Source organism: Malaclemys terrapin, chromosome 15 (assembly GCF_027887155.1).
Source record: "Malaclemys terrapin pileata isolate rMalTer1 chromosome 15, rMalTer1.hap1, whole genome shotgun sequence".
NCBI lineage: Eukaryota > Metazoa > Chordata > Testudines > Emydidae > Malaclemys > Malaclemys terrapin.
Window position 1 is genome coordinate 33,365,113 of NC_071519.1, and position 27,297 is coordinate 33,392,409.

Sequence of the window (27,297 nt, forward strand, 5' to 3'; positions counted from 1 at the left end):
GACCCCCCCCAGCACCCTGCCCTTCTCCTCTTCCCTCCCCCATCCCCCTCCAGCACCTGACCCTGCCCTTCTCCTCTTCCCTGCCCCCCACAGCACCCTGCCCTTCCTTCCTCTCCCCATCTCCCCCAGCACCCTACCCTTCCTCTTCCCTCCCCACCCAGCCCCCTGCTCTCCTCCCCTTCCCCCCCAGCACCCTGCCTTCCCTCCCCCTCCCCCCACTCAGGGGCTGTGGGGGGAACACTGTCTACTAGCAGTGGGGAAGGGTTTTGTCCTCGAGCTGAGCCCTGGCCTAACCATGGCCCTGTCCCCTTGCAGGTGTTGCTGACGCTGGATGATGACCTGGACTGCGTCCAACGGGACAAAATCTATGTCTTCTAGGCCCTTTCCCGTAACACCACCTGGCCTGTGGTTTGTTAGTTGGGGCCTCCTGCCTAGCTGCTGCCTCCAGCCCTGGTCTCTGGTGTAGCGGACGCTCGTGGTGGGGAGCTCATGAGGACATAGCAAAGCATCCCAGGCGTGGGGGCTTCTTCGGAGGTCGGACTCATGTTCATGCCCCCCCGCCCACCTCCTGTGTGCCAGGATGTCGTCCAACCCTCAGACGACGCCTTGCCAACCTGAGCGCATCACCTCCTTGTTGAGCTGCTGAAGGGGCTGCAGGGCAGGCCCGACGCACCCACCCACCGCCATGCGGCTTGCAGAGAGGGGTGGGGATGGTGCCAAGCCCAGTCAGACTTGCCTTGCTGGGGCTACTGGTCCTGCAGCGTCGTGGGGGTGGCTCCAGGTTCTCACCGCACTGCCATTCTCCCATCTCTGTCCCCACCACAGTGCCATGCCAAGACGGACTGCCACGAGGACCTCTGCCTAACAGGCCTGGCTCCTCCTCGGCCGGCCGCCATCCAGCTTCCCCCGGCGCTCTGGGGCCAGTGGGAGGCAGGGAACCTCTCAGAACAAACGTCAGGCAAGTTAGAAAATACTCCCTCCACCTGCAATTAGCATTGACCGAGTACTGGCCAGGGCATGGGGGGAGCAATGTTGCATCCCCTGTAAAGGGGATATTCAGCCCTCTCCCATGCCCCCAGTACCAGCACAGCACCTAGTGAAACCTGCCTGGTGCACGGCCCAGGGACCGGCCCGCTCAGCTGTGCAGTTCAGTCGGGCTCCCCTCAGGCTGCTACCGAGCTGGGCAGCTCCTATCTGGCCTGGCTGTTTAGCGAGAGCGCCGGTCCTTGGCATAAGTGTCCCTGTCTCGGCTGAGAACAGGCCCTTCTTCTCTGCAGGCTCACTGGGTCCCCCACACCTCCTGTCATCCCCACCCCCATCCTGCTCCAGGGGAGGGAGCCACTGCCCCCACCAGTCTGTACGGCCTCCCCGCGGATGGAGCAGGGGACACCTAAAGCCCTCCATGGCCCTACAGCAGGGTCTGAGCATGGCAACAGCGCAAAGGTGATTCTGAAACATTGGGCTCTCGCTATCGTTCCAGCGCTGTTCTCCCCAGCCTCACGAGCTGTGAGGTAAGCCCAGAAGGGAGTTCCCAGCCCTAGCACCCTGGGGCTGTCGCTACCATCCCTGTTGTCTTCACTGGTGTTCGCGGTTTCCTCCCTTCCGCCCGGGCTCTAACCAGTGTTACAGACCATAGGCACGTCTGCCCCACAGCCGGAAGATGGGCTGTCCGGTCTCCAAGGAACGTGACTCTTGTAAAGGTGCTGCTGCTATCATTCTTACAACTGTGGCCTTTCCCGAGGAGGAAGGGCGCCGTTCACACCACTTGCCAATGTGACGCCATCCCCATGGGTGCAGCACGTCCAAACCGTCCCCCAGGCACAGGCTCCTCCGAGAGGCGGGAGAGCAGCCGGGGGCAGCTGCATCTTGGTTCTAGAAGCACATGGGCGTATGACTCTCTTCAGTGCCTAATTTTTATTATTTTATTTAAATTTTTGCAGGGGGATGTAGGTCCAGTCTAACTGTGTCTAGTTCCTCCCACTGCTAAGGACTTGTGGGGTCTTGGACTCCCCCTGGCTAATGTGTACTGAACGTGGGGTGTCAAAACACACATCTGTGTCAAGGTTGTCATTAAGCAACTTTCTCTGGTAGCCCACTGGCTGTTTACATTGCAAGTTTGAGCTTGTATTCTAATCTTAGAATTGTTTGGATTTAGGCTCAAATTTGGACTCCACTCTGGGACTTTGTCCTCTGTCGTTCTAGCTACATAACATATCAGAGATGGTTCTGTGGTGCACGGCCCAGGGGTGCCTTGGTTACGCAACAAAAGGCTAAGAATGGTGCTTTCTCAGTCATTGCAGGGGAAGACGCCCTCTTCCCACTCCAGAAGAAGGGTCGTGTCACTTGAATGTCCATAGTTTTCCGGTTTCTTGAATGCATTGACAATATTTTGACTTTCCAGGTACACTGTTACTAAGCCAAGTTGCACCATGTTTTCTAAGAACGGTTCGGCCATCAAATGAAGAGAATGAAACAATAAAAAAGTTGATCTGCACTTTACTCACGAGTCTCCTGCCTCCTTGCTCCACGAAGGCAGGGGCCCAGGTACCTCCGTGTTAACCACTCAACCGCAGGCCTAGCATTGTCAGACCTGCCGCTAAGCCCTTCCCCTTCCATCTGCAATGGACCAACTTCCACGTGTGCTGATGGCTGGCCTCCATTAACACCCCTGCTGAAACCCTCACCCTGACCAGGGACATGAGACAGCAAGGCCCAGAGAGACCCAGGTCCAGCCCCCTCTCCTGACAGTGAGCCGTCAGCTAGGAGTGGCTGCAGGGTATTTGAATGAAGGGGGAGTAGGGAGAGTTCTGCCCCTTGCTTGGGGGGGGGGGGGGGGACTTTTTTCCTGCCCCACTGAAGGGAACAGGCTGGTGTGTGTGTGTGTGGGGGGGGGGGTGTAGTTCAGGGGAAGGGAAGCGCCTGTATCAGCTCTCCCCAGGAGTCACAGCTTAGCGTTCCCTAGGCTGCTGCCGCTTGTGCATGTACTAACCCCACAGGCTGTCCTGCCAGAACATGGAGCAGCGACTGGCTGCAGTCCTCGCCCATGGGCCTGGCTACACCAAAGCTGGACCAGTCTAGTTCCAGCCGCAGGTCTGGGCGCAGTTCTCACAGGGGGTGGCTGCTGCCAACTGGCATACTGTTGCTGTGGGGGAGTACAGCACCATGGGAGAGGTTGTACCGGTTTAAAAAAAAAAAAACAAAAACACCCCCAACTGTATAGCAACAGCGTTACAACCGCTGTGTGTGGAAACGCCCAACCCAGGGGCGTGAAGCCGGCCTGACCTAACGCGGCGGGCTCAGAGCAAAGCCAATCCTGACCAGAATGGCCTGTTTTGTTCCCTTTCAGCCAGCCTTGATGGAGCCCAAAAAGTGTGGGCGCCTACCGGGCCCCTCCTAGCCTGGTCCCCACAGCGAGAGCGCTTCTGGCAACAGCCTGCAGTCCCCCCCCCACCCATGGGCATTGGGCCGTGGAACAGTGCTGGGAACTCCGCGGGGGACCGTTGAATGTTCAACCCTCTTCCCGGAGCCTGTTCTCCCCCAACAATGCAGCATCACTGAATTTTTTCAAGAAAGGTTAATGGTTTTTCCTCAAAAACCTGAGCCCTTTTTGGGTTTTCTCAGGTGTTTTTGTGAGGGGGGAGGGCAGGGTGTTGAGCCATTTTTCTAGTCTAGACCCAGAGACCCCACGTTCAATCCCTGTAGCTGCCAATCCCCCCAGCAGCCGCTTTCCACATTCACTGGCCATTCGCAGATTCACAGCGCTACAAGCCAGGTGCAGTCACCTCACCCCCTGCAAAGAGCTCATTAGCAAGCCAAGGCTCTGAGCACCTGCTGGTGCTAATGGGGTCAGCGTGGGCCTTCGGCGTGCCCTGGGCCGTGGGGACCCCGCACTACGCAATCTCTTCATTAATGGATTAGACGGGGCTAGGTTCACGTGGCCGTGGTCCTGGCTTCTTGTCTGGTCACTGCTGCCCCATCAGCAGGCTCTGTCCCCACAGCTGCTGCCAGTCTCTCTCTCTCAGGCCTGGCTCTCAGCCAGGTCCCTGACCGTCCCCACGAGCACCCTCACCTCCTCCGCTCCCTTCAGGTCATGCTGCCCGTCCTTGAACAGCGTGAGGCGGACATCCTGGCTCTCCAGCTGCTCAGCCACCTGCACGGCCGTGCCCCACGGTACGAGCTGGTCCTGCATGCCGTGGAGCAGCCGGACGGGACAGGTGATGGGGATGGACGGGCGCCCCAGCACACTGTGCTCCTCCGCCTCCGTAAAGAACTCCCGCTTAAGTAGCGCAGACCTGGCCCCAGCCATCACGTAGTGAAAGACTCCCGTCTGCTCCACTTCGCCCTTCACCTACCCCCCAAGGGCAGAAAATGCACAGGCCAGTCAGTACTAGCTTTGGGATCAGGGAGATGCTATTGGCCCGACAAGCTACACAAAACCCTGGGCTGTCAGGGGACCCACCCCCCTAATTCCACGAGCCCCTTTCTGGTTCTGACCAGGGTGGGAGGGGAGAGACTCCAGACAGATCAGCAGCAGCCTGGATCTTCCCCTCCCCACCCCTGTCTGGACAGGCAATCGCTTGATCCCCCCCATGCCTGGGGGTTCACTGGGAGCAGGGGCACCAGGAGAGATTTCTTGGGCTCAGTGAGAAATACGTCCCTAGGGAGAGCACGGTCGCTGGGAGGACTCACAGTCTGGGCCTGGCGTCTGTTTCCCTGCTCAGCAGGGACAGAGCTGAGACCAGGTGCATTTGCTTCCCAGCCGGTTTCTGGCAGTGCTCACATCCCAGGGGGCGACTCTAGGCATTTATTTCCAGTGGCGGGTTAATGAATACAACCCCTCCCCCTCCCCCCGTTTCCCCCAGCACACGGGGCCCAGGGCCTTTCCCATGCTGAACACATCATGCGCTGGACTCGGTCTTACCTCCGGAGGAAGCTCTCTGTACTTGGTTATGAAGACATCAGCCCTGATTGCTGTAGCCACCAGCCCAGCCACCCTCCCTGGCCGCTCCAGGGCTGCTAAGAGCATGAGCCAGCCTCCCATACTGACACCAACAAGGATCTAGAGCGATGGAGACAGGGAACGGTCAGAGAGAGGGGCACCGCCCAGCGGGCGGCCTTTGCCTCGTCCGTCCCTCTGCCCTGGGTGTGCTCTCCTACAGCCCAGCCGAGCGCTACTGTGAATCTGCTGCTCAGGGGGCACCAAGGGGTTTGAAGAGCCCTGTTGGGAAAAGCTTCCCCCCCACGAGAACCCCTGGGGCCTGCACCCCAGCAGGCAAAGCCCTTTGCACCGACCCAGAGGCAGGAGGGGCTGCTGGCTTTGCCTCTTACCTGTGGCCCGCTGGTGAGTTCATCCAGCACCGTTAGGACATCGTTTTTCCAGTGGCCGATCAAATACTCCTCAAAACACCCGTCCGAGCTGCCACAGCCCGTGTAGTCAAAGCTGAGAGGGCAAAGGTGCAGAGCCGTTGTTCAGGCGGGACAGTCCCCCACCTCCCCCTTGCGTGGAGATCCCTCTGCCCCCAGCAGCTCACTAGCTCTGCTCCCAGGCCCTGCTTTGCCTGCCCAGAGCCCGCGGCTCTGGCTGCAGGAGGGAATTCCTGCTCTACGCACCGTCAGGGCACCGTTCCCTTTGCTGGCACTCGCTCCGCAGGTAGACACAGGCCTTGCTTTGAACACGAGGGGACGCAGAGAGAGGAATGGGCAGGGAAGCAGCGCAGGAGACAACCCGGGCTAGTGCGGGGAGGGATGTCAGAGGGGTGTTGAGCCCCGCTGGGGAAGGGAGCATGCCTGGGTGGGGCCATGCTGGAGACAAGAATGAGCGGAGGGGGAGGCCCCGCGTCCAGCTTCCGTGCAAGCAGGACACGTGCCGAGAGCCCACTCCTGGCAGGGCCGGAGGCTGCACTGACTGATGCCCAAGGACGCACAGTCCTGTGATCTCTGGCCCAAGGGCTGGAGTTCCCAGCTGTCAGCTACTATTCTGAATGTCATGGCCATTCCCCATGGGCTGCCCCATTGGCATCAACGGGCCATCACCTACCTCAGGAAAACCCGTCCCGACTCCTGGCAGAACTGCTCCAGGGCCAGGCACTTGGGGTTCGCCCTGGTGTCCTGGAACCCCGAGAGGAAGACGATGCCGGGGCTGCTACCGGCCAGCCTGTGGTAAGCCAAGCGGGGCAGGGCTCCCCGTGACAAGAACAAAGGTGGTGCCTGTGACGTTGTGCAGTCTATATGGTTTTATAAAAACTTGATAATAAGTCAATATAATGTAACCGAGCTGGTTTTAGAGAAAATACGGTAATAAGTGAATGTAACGTAACTGGGATATGCTTCATGCAAAAGGTCTCTTGTAAGGTATCATTACAAAGCTTATAATCTACTGAGTATGATCATCTGATTTGTATAAATGTACCACTCTTGTATCTAAAACTAGAAATATAAAATGTAACTCTGAGGGCCTATTGTAATTGTGTAAAGTGTGGACCATTAATGATGGTTTGGAATCTTGATGACTCCCATTGTCTGCAGATGGCTGTATTTACCTGTGAGTCTTCCTGTATATGTGTGTGCTGGCAAGTGAGTAATGAAGTCTTGCAGTGACATGTGATCATGTCACCTGAACTGGAATCCATCTTTGACCTGGTGCTTTTCCAGTGAGGGGGGGGTAGAAACCCAGAGAGACAAAGAGTTCCCGCCTTATGCAAAAGATATATAAAGGGGGGGAAGAGAACAGAGAGGGAGAGAAGCCATCATGAAGAATCCCCTAGCTACCACCTGAGCTGCAACAAGAGCTGTACCAGGGGAAAGAATTGTGCCCAGGCCTGGAAGGTGTCCAGTCTGAGAAAAACTTACTGAAACATCTCTGAGGGTGAGATTATCTGTATTTAGTTTGATTAGGCATAGATCTGCGCATTTTATTTTATTTTGCTTGGTGACTTACTTTGTTCTGTCTGTTACTACTTTGAACCACTTAAATCCTACTGTCTGTATTTAATAAAATCGCTTTTTATTTAGTAATTTACTCAGAGTATGTATTAATACCTGGGGGAGCAAACAACTGTGCATATCTCTCTATCAGTGTTATAGAGGGCGAACAATTTATGAGTTTGCCCTGCATAAGCTTTATACAGGGTAAAACAGATTTATCTGGGTTTAGACCCCATTGGGAGTTGGGCATCTGAGTGCTAAAGACAAGCACGCTACTGCGAGCTGTTTTCAGGTAAACTTGCAGCTTTGGGACAAGTGATTCAGACCCTGGGTCTGTGTCTGGAGCCAGACGGGAGTGTCTGGCTCAGCAAGACAGGGTGCTGGAGTCCTGAGCTGGCAGGGAAAACAGAAGCAGGGGTAGTCTTTGTACATTGGGTGGCAGCTCCCAAGGGGGTTTCTGTGATCCAACCCGTCACAGTGCCATGGTGGGGCTGGGGAGCGCGGCCCTGCCGGGGGGACAAAGACAGAGGTGTTACCCATGTGTCTAGCAGCTGCCAGCAGCAGCAGAGCCATCCCACATGGGGGAGAGGGGCACAGTCTGGCCACCCCAATGCAGAGGGTGTGGGGGTCCCGGCATGGACCTGTGGGCACCCTCCCCCACTCACAGCACTTCCATCCTGCTCTTGAACCACCACATGGGGGGGCCCAGTGCCGGCTTGGCCGGGGGCCACCAGGAGAGGGGATGGGTGGAGGCCAGGCCAGGTTTGGGTCGGGCCCTAGTAAGCGGCTGGAAAGCAGCCGTCTGGCCCAGTGGGTTTTGGCAAGGGCTGCCTGCTGCTGTCACCCCCTGGGCCGGACCCCCAGCCAGAGGGACCTTTCTCAGAGCAGGGGCCAGCAGTGGGAGACAGCAGCGGTCATGCAGGGGAGGGGGAGCCTTGCTGAGACCAGCTCCTGGCCAGCACGGTAGCCTGAGACTCACGGTGGTTTTGTTCCAGCGGGGGCAGAGGCCGTGTCTCACCGCCGGCCCTACAGCCAGAACATGCAGCTTTCACGGAGCTCGGTGAGTTCTTTTCCTCCTGTTCCTGGGCGGCTCAGTGTCTTGGCACGGCTGGAAGCACTGAGGTGCCCTGGAAGAGAGACACACCCAGCCTGCCTGTGCGCATGCATGGCTCCAGGCCGTGGCTGGCTTTCACCATGGTGGACCTTGCCCTCCAGGACTTGGGGTGGCGTGTGCAGTGGACGGTGTTGACACAGCCCCAAGCCTGCAGCAGACATTGCCTCCACATCATCGCTGCTAAAGAGGTGGGTTTCTACACCCACCTACAGCTGGGCAGGGGGCTCCAGGGTAACAGTGCAGTAACAGCTACCTGGCTGTGTCCCCACGAGGCCTTTGCAGTGAGATAGCGCACGGTCGTTATCCTGCTGTAATCCCCTCTCCCCACCCCTGAGGCAGCAAAGACACGGCCTCCCTGTGGCGAGAAGGAAGGTACATTGTGCTGCCATGGCCTCGTACCCCTCGCTGGTTATTTTGGGGGTAGCTGTGTGGGGTGAATGGGATGCTAAGGAGCTTGGCTACATTTGTGCATCCCACGGGTTACAGAGCAGGGGCTCCAGCCATTTCACTCCACAGGGCACTTGCTGCAAGAGCCCCTCCCCTCCCAACACTGCAGGGTTGTCAGCTTCCTTGTGCAGCCCCCTGAGGGAGAGACTGTGAGGAACCGGCCCCCAGGGGCACGGATGTGCCCCACACTCCCACATGTGCACGCTCTCCCTGAGAGCCTGGGCATAGGTACTGCATGGCCTGCAGAGCAGGTGCATTCCCCACACTTAGCTCAGTGCTCCTGAGGGGATGGAGGGGACCTACCAGCTGAAAATGGCCCAGCTCAGATATGGGGGATCCCTATTCGCTCACCTGGCAGCCATTGGCTTGAGACCAGCGGGGCCCCAGCGTGAGCCAGGGCTGGCCGGCCAGTCAGCTAACCACACGGCAGCCCAGCACCTCTCTCTGTGAGCAGCCCTGAGCAAGCGACCTCAAAGATGAGCGGATACCTGTTTTATCTCAGCAGCTGCCAGCCGCTGACCTACCCCACCCAGGCCAGGCCAGGTCCACCCTCCAGGGGAACCACATTGGAGAGGCTGCTTGACCTGGGCTAGGGCCTGGGGGAGCAGCAGGCAGACGAGCAGCAAATGGAGCAGCAAATGAAGCAGACAGGGTTGGAGGCACCGCAGGCAGGAGTACCCAGGAACCGGGCTCCCCTGCTGCAGAGGGAGGGACAGCCCTGTGTTTGGTAACCCAGCCCCCACTCCTGTCTTGCAGGGCAGCGGGGCTAGCAGGGGGGGGGGGGGGGGGCGGGTTATGCCAGATACGCTCAAGGCAGACAGCTGAGAGCAGCGGGGACTCAGGTGGCCAAAGCACCTCTGTCTGTCTCCCGCTGAACAGTGCCCAGCTCTGCACACGCACGCACTCACCCCGGGCTTTGGCTGCAAAGCCTTCAGGCAGAGAGCCTGGCAGCTCTACTTCACCCCCTTCTAACTCCAGGGCAGGCCAGCTCGCTTGTCCTGCCCAAGATGCTTGGCACCAGGACAACCGGAGATGGGGCACCAGCCCCTAGGGCTCTCTGGGGAAAAAGGCTTGCAGGAGAATGAGGTTGGCTATGCCGATGCCACGAGCAAGCCCTGATCCCAGACATGGCACTGAGCAGGTCAGAGGGCTGAAGCTTCTCCAAGGCTGCTCAAGGAAGAAAAGCTCCATGTTACTGAGAAAGACCAATTGGCAGCTCTGTTGCAGCGTCATTGCCTGAGGTTAGGAATCACTTCCCCTCTCTGGGCCCCAGCTATGAAATGGGGCTGCTGGTAACGGCCCCGCTGCATAGAATGCTTGGAGAGCTACAAGAGATGGTTATTGATTATTACCCATGTCTACACTCAACCCACGCTCCTCCTCCCCATTCTCCTTCACTGACTCTCTACACACCCCCATCCACACCCAGTCCCTCATCCACACACAGTCTGTGTCTCCCTCCAGCCATTCATCCACCAACCCTCTTACCCATTGGCTCCACACCTGTTCCTACTTACACACCTGCTCCCAACCACCCTGCCATTGCATTCCACACACCAATTTCCTCTGCTCACTCACCTGCTCTCAATAAACTTCCCACCTCCACATCCCCGCCCCTTCCTCATCAGCCAACCACCATGGAGCAGTCCTCATAAAACAACTCTCCAGTGCTTCTTTCTCTTATTTGAGTGGACTCAGCCAGTGTTGTCTGGTAGTCTAGTGAGGATTAGGCTATATACATTAATAGTCTAGTATGGGAAGAAGGGATATTCTAAGAGTCAGGGTTTGGTAAAGGAGAAACTAGAGTTAACTTTAGTTCCAGGTATAGAGCAAGGCCACATAACTATAAATAGTATCTTGTGTGTATGTGCAGCACCTGGTAGCCCAGAGCAGTTGGTGAGCTTTGCAGAGCAGGGAAATGCAGTCATCTCTGGGCTGTAATGACCCAGCAATCTAATGACACACAGCAATGCAACACCAGTTTCAGATAGAAAGGGAGAATGTGACCATGAATCTGCAGCCTGTAGGGAGACTTAGAGAGGCAGAATGTCATTTAGGCTGGGGTTAGCGTCCCCACTCGTGAAAAGTGCTAGGGGATCTCTAATGAGCACAACATGTCGCGCTTCAGTTTTGTGTGTCAGGAGAATCTGGTGGCTCAGGAGATCTAGGGTCACTTCCGTGCTCTGCCCCAGAGTCTGGGTATGCCTTGGGCAAGACATGGAGTCTCTCGGGGAGTCAGATCAACCAGAGGTGAAATCTTCCTCTGTCGGTCTTGTCTGGCTGGACTGTAAACCACACAACGCTTGTGATGAGACTAGAAAAGGTTTATTTCAGAAAAAATCAAGATCCCACTAGAAATGGGAGAGTGATAGACGTAGTTACACTACAAAACAAAACCCTAAAATACAGACTAGGGCCGACACTGATCTCTAGCTACCTTCCCTAGCTAGTAAAGGCGGTTACCCCCAAAGGGCAGGCTGGGGCAGAGCTGACCTGCTGCCAGGAAGAGAATCCAACCCTCTATAAAACACCCCCACTCCATGAGCTGCCACACATCATCATAGTGACTGCACTGGTGAGGACTTGGCTCGGCCTTTCACCCCAGGGCTCTGTTGTATGCCTGGGACGCACGTTCTGGGCTCTGTGATCCATAGCTTTTACACTGTGCTGATTTTGCTGAACTGAGACACAAGTTGTGTTTGAAACCCTGCCCCACAGTTCTGAGCCCTACACTGTCCCTGTGACGGGTTGTGCCCCTTAGGATGCCACCTGATGTGCTGAGATACCACTGAGTCCACCTGTTCTGCCAGCATGGGCCCCCTTTAACCTGTCTTGCTGAGCCAGGCTATTAAAGCCTCCTCTAACAAACACAGGCAGGGCCACCCCCAGCTGCAGATCAGCTCTGGGAAGACCGCTTAAGGGGCTTGCTCCAGCACTCTGGTGCTCACTCCGTTTAAGGGGGACAAACCCAAAGATTTTATGAAATTCACCCCCTCCCTCAATGTGGAGAAAGGTGTGCACACTTCTTGCCATGCCTCCCCCCATTAGAAGTTACAGACACTGGGTTTAATAATAAACAAAACCAATTTTATTAACTATAAAAGGCAGATTTTAAGTGGTAGAAGGGGTAACACAGAGAACAAAGCAGATTACTAAGCAAATGAAATCAATTAATTGCCAGAATTAGGCTATCCCATCATACCATCCCCTCCATAAATGTATCAAGCTTAGTCTTGAAGCCAGATGTCTTTTGAACAGCCTTCCACGGGGAGTAGTGGGGGTGCAAAAGACATATGAAATCAAACACACAAACTAAGCTAGTTTCACTAAAGAAATTGGTTACAAATAGTATTTCTCACCCTAGATATTGTTGCAGGCAGGTTGCAGAATTTCGGTGCTTCAGAGTTCCAGTTCTATTCCTTTTCAGACTGGACCCGTCTCAGTCTGGACTCTCCCCTTGTCTTCCCTTCAGGTGGCTTTTGCAGTCTTTCTCCTTGGGCAAACAGGCCATGGCGAGGAGGAGTCCTGTTTGCCTTCCTCTCCACCCGTAAATAGGATTGACATGAGGCGGGAATCCTTTGTTTCCAAACTTGACCCCCCACCCCCTTCCCTTACGGTGGAAAGTTACAAGAAGTCCCAGGTAATGTTTAGGATCAGGTGACAAGACCACCTGACTCTGTAGGATCACAGCGCCCATGAGTCAGCGGGTGTATGGAGCGTCCACAGGAAGGCCAAGCTTCACAGCTCATTGTCCTCGCTGATGGGCCATCCGCCGTGTCTGGCTTTTCCATTGTTCTACCTCAAGGATTAGCAGTGGGCGTCACCCAAAGTAGCATAGCCTGAAATACAGATACAGAGTCAATATTCTTAACTTCAGAGACAGAGATGACACAGGCATACAAATTGGATAATCACATTCAGTAAATCACAACCTTTCCAGTGATCTCTCACATGGGCCGTCCTGCATGAAGTACATCTCAGTTATGTCAGTCCTATCATAAGCATGTTTTCATAAAGAACATGGGGTGACACGTCACAAGCCCCACCAGATTCATTTCATGTTTGACTGTGACCCAGCCACGTTTGCCCCGGAGGGGAAGGCAAGTGCATGAGCCCACCGTGCCCAGTTCCTAGCAGTTGATTTAAAATTGTCACCACGTCACTCCAGCTCAGAGGAGACGCCAGACGCTCTGGGACCCCTCTAGCCACAGGCTTCTCTATGCATCATGTAAAAGCAGCAGAGAGTCCTGTGGCACCTTATAGACTAACAGACGTATTGGAGCATAAGAATCCAATGCGTCTGACGAAGTGGGTATTCACCCACGAAAGCTCATGCTCCAATACGTCTGTTAGTCTATAAGGTGCCACAGGACTCTCTGCTGCTTTTACAGATCCAGACTAACACGGCTACCCCTCTGATGTATGCATCATGGAGCCCTGGTGTGGGACTGGCCCAGGGGTCCACCCTGCCCTGGGCTCTCCACCGTGGGAGCTCAGCTGTGAGTCTGCTGGAGCTGCGCCGGCCCCGAGGACCCAGCTAACCAGGCGATGTCACTCTCGCTCCACTGCAACGCTTTGCCGCTGAAATTCTTGCTTCAAAGCCGAGCTCGAGAGCCAGCCAGGCAAAGGCTGTCCCTGCAGCCCCCACAGAGCAGCCCCCAGGCTGCAGAGGGGGTGGCTTAGACCCCAAATTCTGCATAGCCATGTGCCTTGTCCCATTAACCCCTGAGCATCCCGCAGTGGAACCTGGGGTATGTGTGTGTGGGAGGGGGTTGCATGGCTCCCCCATGTCGCGTGAACGAGACTCACAGCCTCATCTCAGAGCCCACATCAGCAATCCACAGGGCAGCAAAGGGGTTCGCAGCCTGACAACCGGTGCCCACCTGAGCCCTCCCTTCACTGGCCCAGGGGCATTGTCTTTGGTCTGTGTGGGGTTTGTTCAAATCCATCGCTGGGCAGCCCATGGGCCACCCTGGGGCCTTGGCTTGGGGTGCCGCGGAGCAGGGGTGTTTCTAGGCACTTTGCTCCGGGAGACTCGGGCCCAGCTTCACTCCCCAGGGGGCTGGGCCGGGCGCCTGGTGGGAGAATGACGAGACGTGCATCCCGCTCCAGACAAGCCCAGCCAGAATCAGCGCACTAAAAGCCTCGGGCACCTAGGGGCTCTGAGGAGAGGTCCTGGGTAGGCAGTGGGAGCTGCTGGGGTTATGTTGCTAACATCCAAGTGTAGCGTTAAAGCCAGCCCCACCCCTGGGACGGGATAAGACCCACTTCCTCTCTCCTTCCCTCAGAGTGCGGCGGGCGACGTGCCCCCAGCCTAGCTAAGTCTGTGGTGGAAACCCCAGCTTCTCTGCTGCAGCTGAGGGGACAGAGAGGTGGCTTAGCTCTGCCACCTCACGTTGGGGGGCTGTGACCGGGCTCAGGGTACGATTTCACTCTCGTAACTGACACCAGCCATTTGCCCAAATCACATTTTTTCCCAACTTAAAATGCCCTGTTCCTCCTTGTGCTCCGAGCGGGTCAGGCCTTAGCGCCCGAGCAAGGTTGGGCTGGGTCAGTACCGGAAGGAGCCCCTTCCACTGCATGGGTGCTGGGGAGGCAGTAGGTGGCCCCCCGTTTTTGTGAGCCAGCATTGGGCCCTGGTGCCGTGAGAGCCAATGCTGGAGGTGCCGCCCTTTGGATGATGGAACCCCAAACTCCTGACCACTTGTGGTCATTTACCCCCGGCACATTCTGTAAGCCTGAGGTGCTGGCCCTGGCCACCCAGCCAAATGCCCCAGGTGACTTCCCTCCAAGCCCCATGGCACCCTGCATGCGCACCTGGTGATGCGGTCCTTCCCAAGCTGCTGTGGGCGCTGTCAGGCAGCGGGTCACTCCCCGCTCAGAGGGGCTGGCGTTTGCTCCCTCTGTGACACCCGGGGCTGGCGAGCGCGTGTAGCACTTGGGAAGCCTTGGCAAAGGCCGACCTTCTCAAAAGTGGCCCTGTGGCTTCTGGCACCTCTATTTTTGCATGTGCAACTTGAGACCCAGGGCTGTGCCTGGGGTGGGGGTGCTCGGCGGTTCTGAAAACGGGCCCTACGGTGTCTCATAGCAGGCACCCAGCAATGAAGGCCCCCAAAATCAGAGTCTTGGCCTCTGGAGCTCTCAGCCTGTGGAACAGCCTTGGTGTGTGGGGAAATGACCGAGGTTATTTAGGTGACCCTGCTGGTAGGAGCAGGGAAGGTTTCTCTATAAAAACCAATAATGTGATTTGCTGAAAAGCCAGCCACGCTCTCTCAGCCCACTGCCATCCCCAGGGCTGCTCGTCCCCTGGCCGCCCGGCAGCAGCCTGCCTCCCGCTCAGGGCCTCTGGAAAGCATTGATCGCAAGTCTCTAGCCCTGCTGATGATGGGGAATGTGAGCACACGGGAAAACCAGCTATGAAGTCAGGGACAAAAACCTCCCTGTACATTCACCAGGAGCCCTGGTGAGCTTCTGTCTATAAAAGGACTTACTCCATCAGACCCCAGGACCCTGCTTTGTCCCGGCCCTGAAAATCATTCGCTCCCAGGCATGTGGAGAATGCTTCCCGCAGACGCTTTAGTCACTGTCTTTCTGAGTCTTTCCCCAAATATGGTGCCTGGGCACAGAGTCATTGCTGTGATGAGGGGCCTGGCTTCTCAAACAGAGGGGCGGGGTGGGGCTGCTGGGGTGGGGCTCGGAGGGGGTGCTGGTGACATCATTGTCCTCCGAACTGGCCTTTTAGCACAAGGGCCAGCCTCCAGCATCTGCAGATTCCAGACTCCCAGGCAGAGCGTCCTCCGTGAGCATCTTCTTGTAAGTGCATCCTCGAACCTCCAGCTGTGAGCCTGGAGTGGGGCAGCCGGAGGGGGGGGGAGCAGGGCGAAGGAGACCGCAGGCAGAGCAGATGCTTGCTTTCCAGGTTAAACAGAGAGCCAGCGGGGTGGGAGGCTGGGGACAGTAGCCCCGCTCAGAGCTCTCTCCTTGCCAGGGGCTCGAACAGGTGACAAAATGCATGGCAGGGTTCTCAAGCTCTCGTTTGGAAAGCCTGGCAGAAGGGCCTTTGATTTCTCCGTGGTTTCCTGGGGTTTGCCGATGGGAGGCTGCTCCCTGTGAATTCTTTTCCCCTCTCCCCCATCTGCTAAAACTGGAAGATTGTTCCAGGGTCTGTTCCCTCTCTGTGCTGAGCAGGGTCCCAGCCCGAGACTGAAAGGTGGCCGAACTGTGAGGGAGGGGGGGATGCCTGAGGGTACGTGGCCTCTGTGCAGGACCGTCCGATGCCCACCCACCCAGCTGCTCTGCTCGATGCTTTCCAAGAGCCATGGTGCAGGCTGTGCAGGAGCGCACCGCTTTCTCTAGGAGCTCAGGCTTGCAAGAGGAAGGAAGAAGGTTTCCCGCCCCCCCTTCCTGTTTAAAAGCTAAACTTATTTCTGTATCTCCCACTGCATTCCACAGGCAGGCTGGGGATGGGGCTGCGTGTGGGGAAGTTGCCATGCCTAGCTGGGCGGGCCGGGCCCACGGTGTGCTAGCGGTGTGTCTGTGTTAGCCAGCGGGGAGCGGGGCAGTAGGCAGTTCCTGGGGAGTTTGCAGAAGTAATGAACTCGGACAAAGGAAACAGGTGACCTGGATTTTCTGAAGCTGACTGGAAATGGTGCATGGGGCGGTGGTCAGAGATGCTCAGGGCTTACGGGGCTTGCAGGAGCTCGGCTGCATGCTGTGTCCTGTTCCCATGGCCTGGGAATAACCAGAGCGTCACAGCATCTTGCCCAGGTGCTGTGGGGTGGGGAGCTCAGCCCTTAAAGGTACAGAACCCAGCACCACATACGGTCTCTGAGGGGCTTTTAAAGAACAGAACATGATACACAAATGGCACGGGCCACGTGTAAGAGTGACCTCAGGACACTGGCCGGAGTTAGTGCTGTGTCTGCTGACCCATGCGTTAGCAAAGGGGACCCTCAGCCCCACATGGCAATGGGGTTAGCTCCTTGCCCCATTGCAGGAGTGCATGTCTGGGGGAGTGTGGTGGCGCCCTCTTGTGGTGAAGTCTGGTCTGTGATGAGACTGGCATCCGCTGGGACTCTCCCTGCTGGGGGGCCAACAGGAAACGCCTGCCCCCGGGGCAAATACCTGGGACCCAACGAGCAGCTGGCGCCTGTAGACCTGCAGCCAGTAAATGCTTTGGAATCCTATCTGCTTAGGTAATTGGAAAGGGCTTAAAGTCCAGGGCTGGCTGTTCCACACCCACCTGGCAGCATCTCACACTGGCCAGGCCTCTGGTTCTCTGGGGCCTGTTTTACACGAGGCCAGGATGGATCCTAGTGGTCTCTCCTGGCCTGAGGTCTGTGAATCTGTCACTCCCAGCATGACGAGATGCTGCTCACCCTGTGGGATGCATGGGGAACCAGGCAGAGGACTAGATGTTCAGGTAAACTCCTAGATGCAGAAGTGGCTGCCCACCGGAGCAGGGGCGAGTTTCCTAGGCTGGTGCCCAGACAGGATGGGCCGATGATTTGTTAATGCACCGGGCTTCTCCTTAGCAGGTGATAATTAGCTTCCTGAAGCAGTGAGGGCTGGCCTTGATGGACAGGTTCTCCACTGCTTATCTAGAGGCACGCACCCCAGGCAGCGAGAGCGAGGGACTCCCGTCCCCTCGCCAGGCAGCGCTAGTGGGATCTCTGCACACTGACAGCTCAGGTGTGGGTATTTCTTAACTCTGAAGGGTTACCCCGTCTCCTCCTGGCGTGTTAGCAGATTTCTCCATTTCACCTGGGAGCTGGAGCCCCAGCGATCACAGCGGGGCAGGGAGAGAACTGGAAAAGTTCCAAGTGCCAGTGCATGCACCCCTCCCTCTTTGCCCCACACAAATTGGGACCAGGCCAATCCAGAGGGGCACCCTCCAGGCCTGGGCAGCTGTGAAATGCGAATAGACTGCTCTGAGCAGCTGCAGTGTGGAGACGTAGGGGGCTGCGTGGCCGGGGCCTGAGCTGGTCTATTCACGGACCATGTCAAGCTGAGGGTTGCTTGTGCCTCTTGCGGCAGGAATTCCCCGGGGGAGACAGAACCTGGCCATAATCGCGTTGCGTGAGAGAAGCAGAGGGAAGAGCAAGAGGCTGCGGGTGGGTTTTCGCGAGTGCTCAGCGCTGGCCGAATTCAGCTGCATTGCTGCCAACGGGAGTTTGACCCGTGACGTGCACGGGAGCCGAGAGAAGCCTGAGCACTTCGGAAAGTCCCACTCTCCTGCTGCTGTACCCCTGAGAGTGCCAGAGTCGGCGGGTAACCGGGGCCTGCCTGCGCTCAGCGGGGCCAGGGCAGCGGCGCTGACGCCAGGGGGGTGCGTGGGTGGGCCCATTACTACTAGCCACTGACTGGCCACTGATGGCAGCATCTCAGAAAAATTCCTCCTTCTCAGCTGTACCAACCTCTCCTGCTCCCCAGCCAAACCAGCCTCGAGCGCTGCGTATTGCAGGGCCCTGTGCTGAGGCAGCCTGCGGCCTGTGACAGGCCCCAGATCCAGCCAAGTGGCGGTGGAGCAGCGTTCACAGCCGCCAGCTCTCGCCATAGCTGGTGTTTTCCGTGAGGCCCCAGCTCCTTGAGTCCTGGAGCCAGGAGAACCCAAGTTGCGCAGCATCATGGTTGCAAAGAAGAGCTTGAGCCTGTGACCTGGGAGTATCCGAATGGCTCAGAAACCAGAGAGGCAGGCCCGGCGTTTACCATTTCAACCATCTCCTGAGGTGTAGGCCAGTCTTGTGATTCTGAGCCCTGTCTCCGGGGTTTGGAGCGTTTGGGGCTGGCCAGGCTGAGTCACTGCGGGGGAGCACACACAAGCTGTGGCTAGGAACAGCCGTCTCTAGCCATGCCCGTCAGGCTGGGACCAGCCAAATCCTAGGGGATCCGTGGCGCTGACACAGTGGGGTAGCTGGGAGGCCACAGGATGCGGCTTTTGCCTAACACCAGGCTCTAACCAGCACTCTTCCAAAGGAGCCAGCTATTGCCCCTGCGTGTGAGATCGGGGACGCTGTCTATCAGCCCATTAGCCTTCTGGGCCCATGGAAGCCCCAGTGCTTGGCCTGCTTAGACCTGGGCTGGGCAGTGCACTGTCTGGAGCAATGCTGCCTTGACGAACGGGAGTGGACGGGGCAGGACCCACTAGGGCTTCTCATCTCTGTGTGGGAGCCAGGCACTGAGCATCCTCTGGGTGGCCGGTTCACTTCAGCCATCTCCCCGGCCGGCAGAGCTGTAGCCCTTCCCTCACACGCCCACGGGCTGCTATCTGCCATCTTGTCCTGGGGGATGCCCTTACATGGTAATCGGCACGGATCCCACTGGCGGGTTCGTGCGGCCCGACGTGAGGCATCTTGGGTTTGCAGAGCTCATGCCAGGAACTGCCCTGCCCCGGGATCTCAGCAGGAGCTGGGGCTGCTCCCCTCCTGGGAATGGGGGCCTGGCGCTGCAGAACTGCTCTGCCTTCACGGCTTCTGTTTGAGCCTTTCCAATAAAACGCAGTCAGAGCAGGGGGACCCCGCCCTTCCCGATCGCCTGCTGGGAGCAGGACGGCACACGCCTGAGCGCTGCATGTCTCTGTGCAGTCACACAGAGCGCTGCCCCAGCCCCAGGGCAAAGCCGCCCCGCTAGCTCTGGGCTGACTCTGCTGGGCCAGGGGGCGCCTGGGAGCCCACTGGGGACCTGGCTCCTAACCCAGAGTGGTGTCGCCCCGTCTGCGGCCTGGGAGCGATGCCTGCTGACCTGCGCAGGAGCAGTGGCTTGTGTCGCAGCCTGTCTGGGGCACAGGGACAAACATGCAGGGCTGAAGGGCAGCTCTGGAATCCAGCCAATGGCCCTCAGGATGAGGCAGCTGCATTTTCACCTGACCTCCCAGCCCCCCAGGGCTGGTAGTTAAGGGTTGTTCTTGTGGGGCCTGGGACAGCTCCAGGAAGAGCTGCTCCAGCTGGCACAGCGGTGGGAGGCACACAGACAGGTGCAATGCCGGGGGCTGCTGCAGAGCCAGGAGGGGAGGATGGAGATCCCAGCGGCTAGCGAAGCAGCCACAGCATGAGGAGACGCCTGGGTGAGAAGGGCGGGGGCCCACGGGGACGTCCTGCTGGGGTTTGGGGGCAGGCTGTGGGGTATAGGACCAGGTGCACGTTGGCAGTGAAGACCCCAGGCTGCACCAAGCAAAATGTGCCTGGCTAGTGTTACCTGCTTGTCCCCGACCGATCGGGGGAGGTGTGGAGGCAGAGGCATGGGGAATTCATCCCCAAGCAGTGAACTGTAACTGGGTTCAAACAAGGGTGCCAACCCTCCCACCGCCTCCCCCAGGCGGAGCTCGGCATTCGTGTGCAGTGTGAGTTCTCCCAGCCTGTGTCCCTGGGAGTCAGTGTTTGGTTTACAAACAGAGGCAGGGTGATTAAGATAAGAAAAGGCTGGTAATTTAATTAAGGAGCTGGAAGTCGGTTAGATGAACCTGTAAAACAGAAATCCCTCTGGGAGTGGGGTGCTGAAGAGTGAACACAGGACGTAGAAGAAATACAGCCAAGCCCTCGGAGCCAAGGTTGCATTCAGAAAAGAGGAAGGTGTGAGGGGCATAAGTGAAAAGAAGGGGCCAAAACCCAGGGAAAGGCTAGCAGTGTCATAGAGAAGTTCCCACTCTGCCTGTGGTACTTATGTGGCCCCATCACTGTAGTATCTGAGCGCCGCACCTCACAGCCCCTCGGTGAGGTCGAGCAATGCTGTTATCCCCATTGTACAGATGGGGCACTGAGGCACACACAGCCTAAAGGCCAGATTTTCAATGGTATTTAGGTACCTCATAGGATTTTCAAAAGAGCCTAGAAGGTTCCGTGCTTTGTAAACCCCACTACATGCCCAGCTGCATCTTTGGGTGCCCCCAAACCTTTGAAACTCTGTCCCTAAGGCACTGCCCTGAGGTCATACAGGCAGTCCATGGGTTGTGCAGCAATGCCAGCTCTGCCATTTTAGATTTTAACTGAAAACCATTTTGTTTTGTCATTTTTTGTTCTGAGTTTGAGAAAAGGAAGGAATGAGAAAGTGCCGTCTGAGTATCAAATGTGTTTATGCCTCAAATTCTTAGGATTTCAGCTGTATTGAGACCAGTTCCAGAACAAAGAACAGAAACTGCATCCACAGAGTCCATAACGTCGACCATGATTTGTATTATTCACTGGGCACCATCTGTGCACTCCGCACTGTTCAGAACATGCCAGAAAATGTAGTCCCTGAGCCTATGCATATCAGATGTGTAACTCTGGCTAAGACGGCTCAGATATTTATGTCTGACGTGTTTAGTTATTGACCACACGTTATCACAGGTTCACGGTGATGTTTCTATCTAGAGTCCCTGATGGCAGTAGAAGTTTTTAAGAACTAGAAGCTTTGTCCCTCCAACTTCCTTTCAAAAGGAAGAGTTGCCCAGAGCTCCTGTGGCTGTTGATTTTCCTTTCCTGCCTGCCGTGGCCCTGAGATACCTCAGAAGTCTCCATTTCCCCCCCAAATTTAAAACATTGAATTTTCTTGGTGTTTGATTTAAAATATTCTCCTGTGAAAACGGCATCTCAGTCACTGTAGTGTTGTGTTTAAGAGCCTTCTGGGAAGTAACTAGCCTTTAAACAGAAGTGTAAGCAGTGTTCCCAACTCTCATGATTTTGTCGTGAGTTTCATGGTAATTATTGTGTTCCATAAAGCCCCAGCTCCTGGAGTCAAGTGATATGTGATGATTTCAGCCTTCCTTCTTTCAGAAAAATGAAGTTTCTAGCCCTTGTGGCTGTGGAGAAAGCTTCAAAATGTGACACCCCCCCCCCCCCAATGCACCTTAAAGGCTCAAAAAGCAGAATGTAAATAAAAAAAACCCCCACCAAATCTATTATTTTTTACATAATCTCATGATTTTAAAGCCAATCTCATGATTTTTGGTGAGCCTGGTTCTTGATTTTTGAAAATTTGGGGTTGGCAATACTATGAAAGTGACTTGAATGTGTCAGTTTCACTCCTTTTTAAAGTCAGTTTCTAGTCTGTTATTTGTAGTGGGGTAACACCCCGAGAGCCCCAGGCAGGTGCAATATAAACGCACGGGGCCTGGCCCTAATAGAACGTTTCCAAAAGTTAAATGATCTAGTTCAAGCTTGATGAACTTCAAAAAAGTGATAGAAAGTCCTCTAGGTTTTTCTACATTTGTTTCCATTGTTGTATTCAAGAGTTAGTAACAAAGTAAGAACATACATTAATTTTTAAAATCTAACCAGTGTCCCTTAAGTGAATTGACACAAGATGTCAGAACAAGTATTAGAGCTGAGTAGGTCTAATATTTATTTAATTTTCTTTCTTTATATAGGAATTAGAAATTATTGTCTGACAGGAGCACCGTATCTAAGTTACTAGCTGCAAAAAAACAAGAAAGTTTTCAGGTGCCCAAGTAGCCTTTAGAATCACGGTTAAAGTCCCTCCGCCCCCAAATCTAAAATGTCACCCCTGGGTTCAAAAAAGAATGAGATGAGTTCCTGGAGGACAGGTCCTGCAGGGCAGGTGCTTCAGGGTGAGTGCAGGGTGGGCTTCCTTTCCAACTCGTCTTCCCCGTCCCGGGACAGGAGCCCGTCTGCTTTCGCCACTGGAGGCGTGCAGCGGTGGAGGGAGCCTGTCACGAGCCAATAGAGAGGAGAGGGTGAAATTCTCCTCCAAGGGAGGAAGATGCTAAAGCAGCAGAACACCCCATTCCTGGATAAATCTAGTCCAGGAACGTGTAAGTGGCTGTTCTCACTGTGTTTGGCTCTACAGGGGATTGAGCCCAGTAGCAAACAGAGCTGGGTCCACGTCTGGCTGGGCAAGGTTGCTGTGCATGTTAAACAGCTATTGCACTCTGTGTGGGGGGAGGTGGGGTGCTGCAGCTGGGGGGGGGTGCAGTGGTCCCTCTTTAGCGTTTGTGTCAGTTTGTCTGCACGGGGCCTTGGGCCCCTGGGTGTGGGAGGTTTGGTAGGAAGGTGGGATGGATTGTTTTCACACCGCCCAGCTTAGCCGTGTGGAATGGAGTCAGAGAACGTGGCTTGGTTCTGGGCCGGCAGTTACGTACAGCAGCATCACGGACTGGGAGCAGAAGTCAGGGCCCTCCTCACTGGAGCAGGCCCATGAGTTCAGCGCCTGGGGGACCTCTCCTCTGCAAAGAGTTTGGTTTTATTTGAGCACAGGGCCGTGACACACCCCAGCCCAGCCCAGAGCCTGCTGTGTAACATTACACCACATGGAGCTCTGCTGCTGATCACCCACGAGACCACTGGCCAAAGCAGGGGGGACGTCAATGTCAGGAGTCTGGCATCGCAACAGAGAGTGGAGCCCCTTGGTGCCGTGCATAGCAGATCTCGTCTTGGCCTGGACCCCCCTCAGCCTTGCAACTCGCTCCAGAGGCTGCATTCAGCACTGATGAGTGCAAATGCCACGTCTTCTCTGGCTCCCTTCCCACTCCAAAGCGCAGTGCCCAGCCGCAGCTTGTGGTAGTCGAGCGCCCCAGGAGGGTGCCGGTGGGGATCGCCCGTGCGCACAGGTTCCCAAACTGAGCTCCATGGAGCCCACACTGGCGCTCTGCGGAGAGCGGTCTGGTGATAGTCTGCCTCCTCCTGTGGCTAATACCACCTCCCGGGGCTTCCCAGGGCTGCTTCCCTGCAGCAGCATTTCCCACAGCCACGTTAGACACTTGCAGCTGGTGGAGGGGAATGTTCCTGCAATGGGGCATGGGACAGCAGGTGCCCATGAGAGCCGGAGCCCCCCATGATTGCATGGTGTGCAAAGGGCAGACTCTGGCGGTGTCCCTGAGAAGCAGCTCGGGAGGTGCTGGGGAGGGCAAAGAAAACTCGGGGTCCATTGTGTCTCCCAGATCCAGCTGCAGGGCCTGAAATGGAAATTGGCTAGTAAGTGTGGGCAGCAAGTGGCCTCATGACGTGTGACCCACCCCCTTGTCTCTGCTGCCGGTGAGGGTGCTCAGTGGGCAGAAGAGCGCCAAAAGGGCAGCCCAGCTCCTGTTTACCATAGCCAGGGTTCACACAACTTGTTCCCCATCCTCCAGGGCTCATTCCATCAGTGAACATGGCAAACAAGGGCCCCTCCTACGGGATGAGCAGGGATGTGCAGTCCAAGATCGAGAAGAAGTATGACGATGAACTGGAAGAGCGCCTGGTGGAGTGGATTGTGGCCCAGTGCGGGGCTGGCGTGGGACGCCCTGAACGTGGCAGACTGGGGTTCCAGGTCTGGCTGAAGAATGGCGTAGTAAGTGCGGCTTTTCTCTAGGGCCAGGTAGGGGCCAGGCCATCTCCTGGATCCCTTTGCACTGGGCCAGTCAGTGTTGAGTCTGCCCTTTCCTTCGCTTGCAGGTGCTGAGCGAGCTGGTGAACAGCCTGTACCCAGAAGGCTCAAAGCCTGTGAAAATCCCCAAACCTCCTCCCACCATGGTCTTCAAACAGATGGAGCAGGTGGCCCAGTTCCTGAAGGCAGCTGAGGACTATGGTGTGGTGAAAACAGACATCTTCCAGACAGTCGACCTGTTTGAAGGTGCGGGTAGGGGGCTGGGCGCATCAGTTGGTCCTGCCCGTGTGACAGGCAGAACCAGGCATGCATTACTATTTAATCATCTGTATTATTGTAGCCCCCAGTCACCGAGCAGGGCCCCATGGCGCTAGGCGCTGTACACATGCACAGAACAAAGAGCTGGTCCCTGTGCCTGGCGTTCACAAGCAGAGTATAAACCAAGCGACGTGAGATGGAGACAGACAGGGATGGGGGCGTCCAAAGAAAGAGTGAGTTGAAGTGTGGTGAACTGGGCTTCCTCCCTGAGCCCATTCTTGGGGGGTAAACCCCCCTCCCCCCAGGAACTGGGAGTGTAAATGGGGCAGGCCCTGCTGCCTCTGGTGTGTACTTACTGCACAGGACTGACAAGCCCTTGCTGAGTGGTGGCTCCCATTCGAAGGTGCCAGCAGATAACACGTTTGCCGCTTCGCAGCCGTGCTCTACAGCCTAGTCCCAAAGAACAAACACACATGCTGCAGAAGCTGATGTAAGGACATGTCAGGGGGTGCCGCCATGGGGCGGCGGTGAGAGCAGGTTCCTGGGGGCCAGGCGCACCCCGGCACTGCGCTGCGCCTCTCTGTGCCCCTCACTGAGCTTCGTGGATGGAGGAAAGCGCGCCATGCAGGTGCTGAGTTACACGTCACATGCACACAGAGGTTTCTGGCAGTCACGTATGATGCACCCTTCCTTCCGCAGGCAAGGACATAGCGGCTGTGCAGAGAACAGTCATGGCCTTGGGCAGCCTGGCGGTCACGAAGAACGATGGACATTACCGCGGGGACCCCGCCTGGTTTATGAAGTAAGCAGCAAAGCATCCCTCCCCCCAGCCCGGCCTCAGTGCCTCCTGCCGCCGGGGGCAGGCCCTCAGGAGCAGAGGTGTAGGGGGTGGGGTCAACGCTAGCCCCTCCAAATGGGTGCCATGCCTCCTGGCTGGTAGCACAGGGTCTCTTGCCTTTCCCCTGCGTTCCAGCCAGGGGCTGCGTGCAGAGCTGGTCAAACTGTCAGTTATCCGGAGCAGGAAACTTCAGTGGCTCTCTCCTTGATTAAACTTCCCACAGCCAAAAAATCTGTTTTGTCACAAAAAAGCACCACGAAGCCGGGAAGTTGTCAGGTTTTGAACATCCATTTTCCATACAAAGTGTCAGGCCTTTCCCCCGCTCCCGCAAATGGAATGGAAGCAGGGACCTTTCCGTGAACACGCGGATGAAAAGCCGGTTGTTTTGGCCAGCTCTAGTTTCAGGGAAGGTCTCTGCACAAGCACAGAGGTGTGCAGAGCCCCGCTGGGCTGTGGGGTGGGGGGAGGAAGGACGCAACACCCCTCTCCCATCCCTGCTCTATCCCCTCCCGTCCATCAGCTGCGTCCCTTCGGGATGGGATGCTCAGGAGAGCAGGGGCCTGGAATGATTGTCTCTCCCTCTCCAGGAAAGCCCAGGAGTACAAACGGGATTTCTCCGACAGCCAGCTGAAGGAAGGGAAGAATGTGATTGGCTTACAGATGGGCAGCAACAAGGGGGCCTCGCAGGCTGGCATGACAGGCTACGGGCGGCCCCGGCAGATCATCAGTTAGACAGCCGCGGAGAAGAGAAAACAAACCCCACCACAGGAACTGGGTCTTTAGCTCCCTCCTGACCAGAGCCCAACTGCAGCCAATGTGAATAGAGCCAGCGGAGCGCCAAAGGCCGCCAATTGGACCGAACACAAATCCATTGGTATTAATATAGTAACTTTTAAACAACCCCTAACCCCAGCCCACGAGGCGATGCAGGGAGTGAGGTGGGGAGACTCCCCCCAAAGTATTTCTCTGTAGGAGCAGCTTTATTTCAGCCACAAATATTGACCGCTTGCTCCATTTCCCAGTGTCGCCTTTCCTCTCAGACCTTTGCATGTTCTCTGCTTCACTCCCCATGACTTAATCGTATTGTGAGCTAGGTTTTCTACTGTTTTATAGAAAAAGTTGTTACAAACATCCTACAATGTTACACCCGCCCCCAAGAAGGCTAAATGGGAAAGCACGTACCTGTAGCATACTTGGAATTACCCAGCCTTTCAATAAATCTCGCACAAGCAAAACCAAGTGCTTTTGTAAAGATCCTTGCAAACAGGAAGGACGTCAACTTAGCCTCTGTTTTGTACTTTTTTTTTTTTTTGGTCAAAATTAAAAGAATTCTGACTCTATTGCAGTTTGCTGAGGGTTTTTTTATTTTAAATTCTGACTAGCTCCTCATGGATTTTCAGTCTCAAGCACTCACAAAAACTCAAGCCGAAAAGCAGCAAATGGTTTGAGTGAAAGCTACAGAAAAGAGGGTAATGGCAAGTTGAATGTTTTTCTAACAGAGCTGCTTTATTTCAAACAGGAATTAACACAGGGAAGTCCTACGGCCTGTGTGATACACGTCAGGCTAGATGATTACAGTGGTCCCTGCTGGCTTTAAAATCCATGACTCAATGAAAAGCCAAGTCCTCCCCCCTGCTGGGCAAACAGACGAGACTGATTTTGCAGCCATGTGATTGTCCAGCAAAAGCAGGGGCATTGATATCTTTAAAAGATACTTCAGACATTTAAAACATAGTTACCCCTCATTGTTCAAGCACTCAGAAACTGGAAACATAGAGCTTTAGGGGAATTTTGATTTTTCACCCTCTGGTTTGAATGAAGCAGCCTTGGCCAATGGCCCTTTTTGGCTTGAGTTGCTGATTTTTCTTTGTTTGGGTGATGAAGAAGCTTGGCTTGCTTACTCATCCCAACCCTTTATTTCCCAGCATCCTCTGGCATGGCTGCAGAGCCCTGGGCATGCCTAACATGCTCAAAGAGCCAGCACAGGGAACACAAGGCTGACTTTTCATCACTCCTACAAAACCATGGCGTAGGTCAGTCAGCAGCAGTGGAAATGCACATAAAAAACCCCAACCCCCTCCCGCCATCAGATTACAGTTCTGAAGTTAGCCAGCGTTCGGCACTGAATATGCTTGGGGCTATGCTTGTCAGTTGTCTGAAGGACAGCAGTTCCCCAGGGCTGTAGCAAACTGCCAGCTGTGGTAACTAGCCAGTTGTCTGCCAGCTGTTTGGTGTATGGTTCTAAATGGGAAATAGCCATGCCAATGGCAATGTTCTCTGCACGGTGAGCGATGAAAGCCTCCTGACATGGCTCTTCTAGCCCCTTGGGGTGCACTGCCTGCCATCTGCTAACCGTCAGAAAGCTGAGGGAGCCACCCATGCAGGCTAGGTTTGAGCGCCAGAGGTCCTGAACACAGTC

General features: G+C 55.9%; 3 protein-coding genes across 4 annotated transcripts in view; 2 read left to right on the forward strand and 1 right to left on the reverse strand.

The window, feature by feature from the left end:
- SIDT2 (SID1 transmembrane family member 2) overlaps nucleotides 1-2,499 on the forward strand; it is a 25,081-nt gene extending 22,582 nt beyond the window's left edge. For both annotated transcript variants that reach the window (XM_054005339.1, XM_054005340.1), the window contains one exon: nucleotides 316-2,499. In XM_054005339.1, the coding sequence (XP_053861314.1) occupies nucleotides 316-378 (63 nt within the window). In that variant the 3' untranslated portion in view covers nucleotides 379-2,499. The remainder of the gene's footprint in view (nucleotides 1-315) is intronic.
- Nucleotides 1,947-7,999, reverse strand: LOC128823195 (palmitoyl-protein thioesterase ABHD10, mitochondrial-like). Its single transcript, XM_054005341.1, has 5 exons — nucleotides 7,904-7,999; nucleotides 6,038-6,224; nucleotides 5,329-5,440; nucleotides 4,922-5,059; nucleotides 1,947-4,348 (listed from the first exon to the last, which is right to left on the reverse strand). The coding sequence occupies exons 4-5, from the start codon at nucleotides 5,039-5,041 to the stop codon at nucleotides 4,019-4,021; spliced, it is 450 nt and encodes a 149-aa protein (XP_053861316.1). The 5' UTR covers nucleotides 5,042-5,059; nucleotides 5,329-5,440; nucleotides 6,038-6,224; nucleotides 7,904-7,999; the 3' UTR covers nucleotides 1,947-4,018.
- A 7,208-nt stretch (nucleotides 8,000-15,207) lies between these two features.
- On the forward strand, nucleotides 15,208-26,218 carry TAGLN (transgelin). Its single transcript, XM_054049540.1, has 5 exons — nucleotides 15,208-15,298; nucleotides 23,547-23,746; nucleotides 23,851-24,028; nucleotides 24,740-24,842; nucleotides 25,466-26,218. Exons 2-5 carry the CDS (start codon nucleotides 23,567-23,569, stop codon nucleotides 25,608-25,610), a joined length of 606 nt encoding a protein of 201 aa, XP_053905515.1. The 5' UTR covers nucleotides 15,208-15,298; nucleotides 23,547-23,566; the 3' UTR covers nucleotides 25,611-26,218.
- The last annotated feature ends 1,079 nt before the right edge of the window (nucleotides 26,219-27,297 follow it).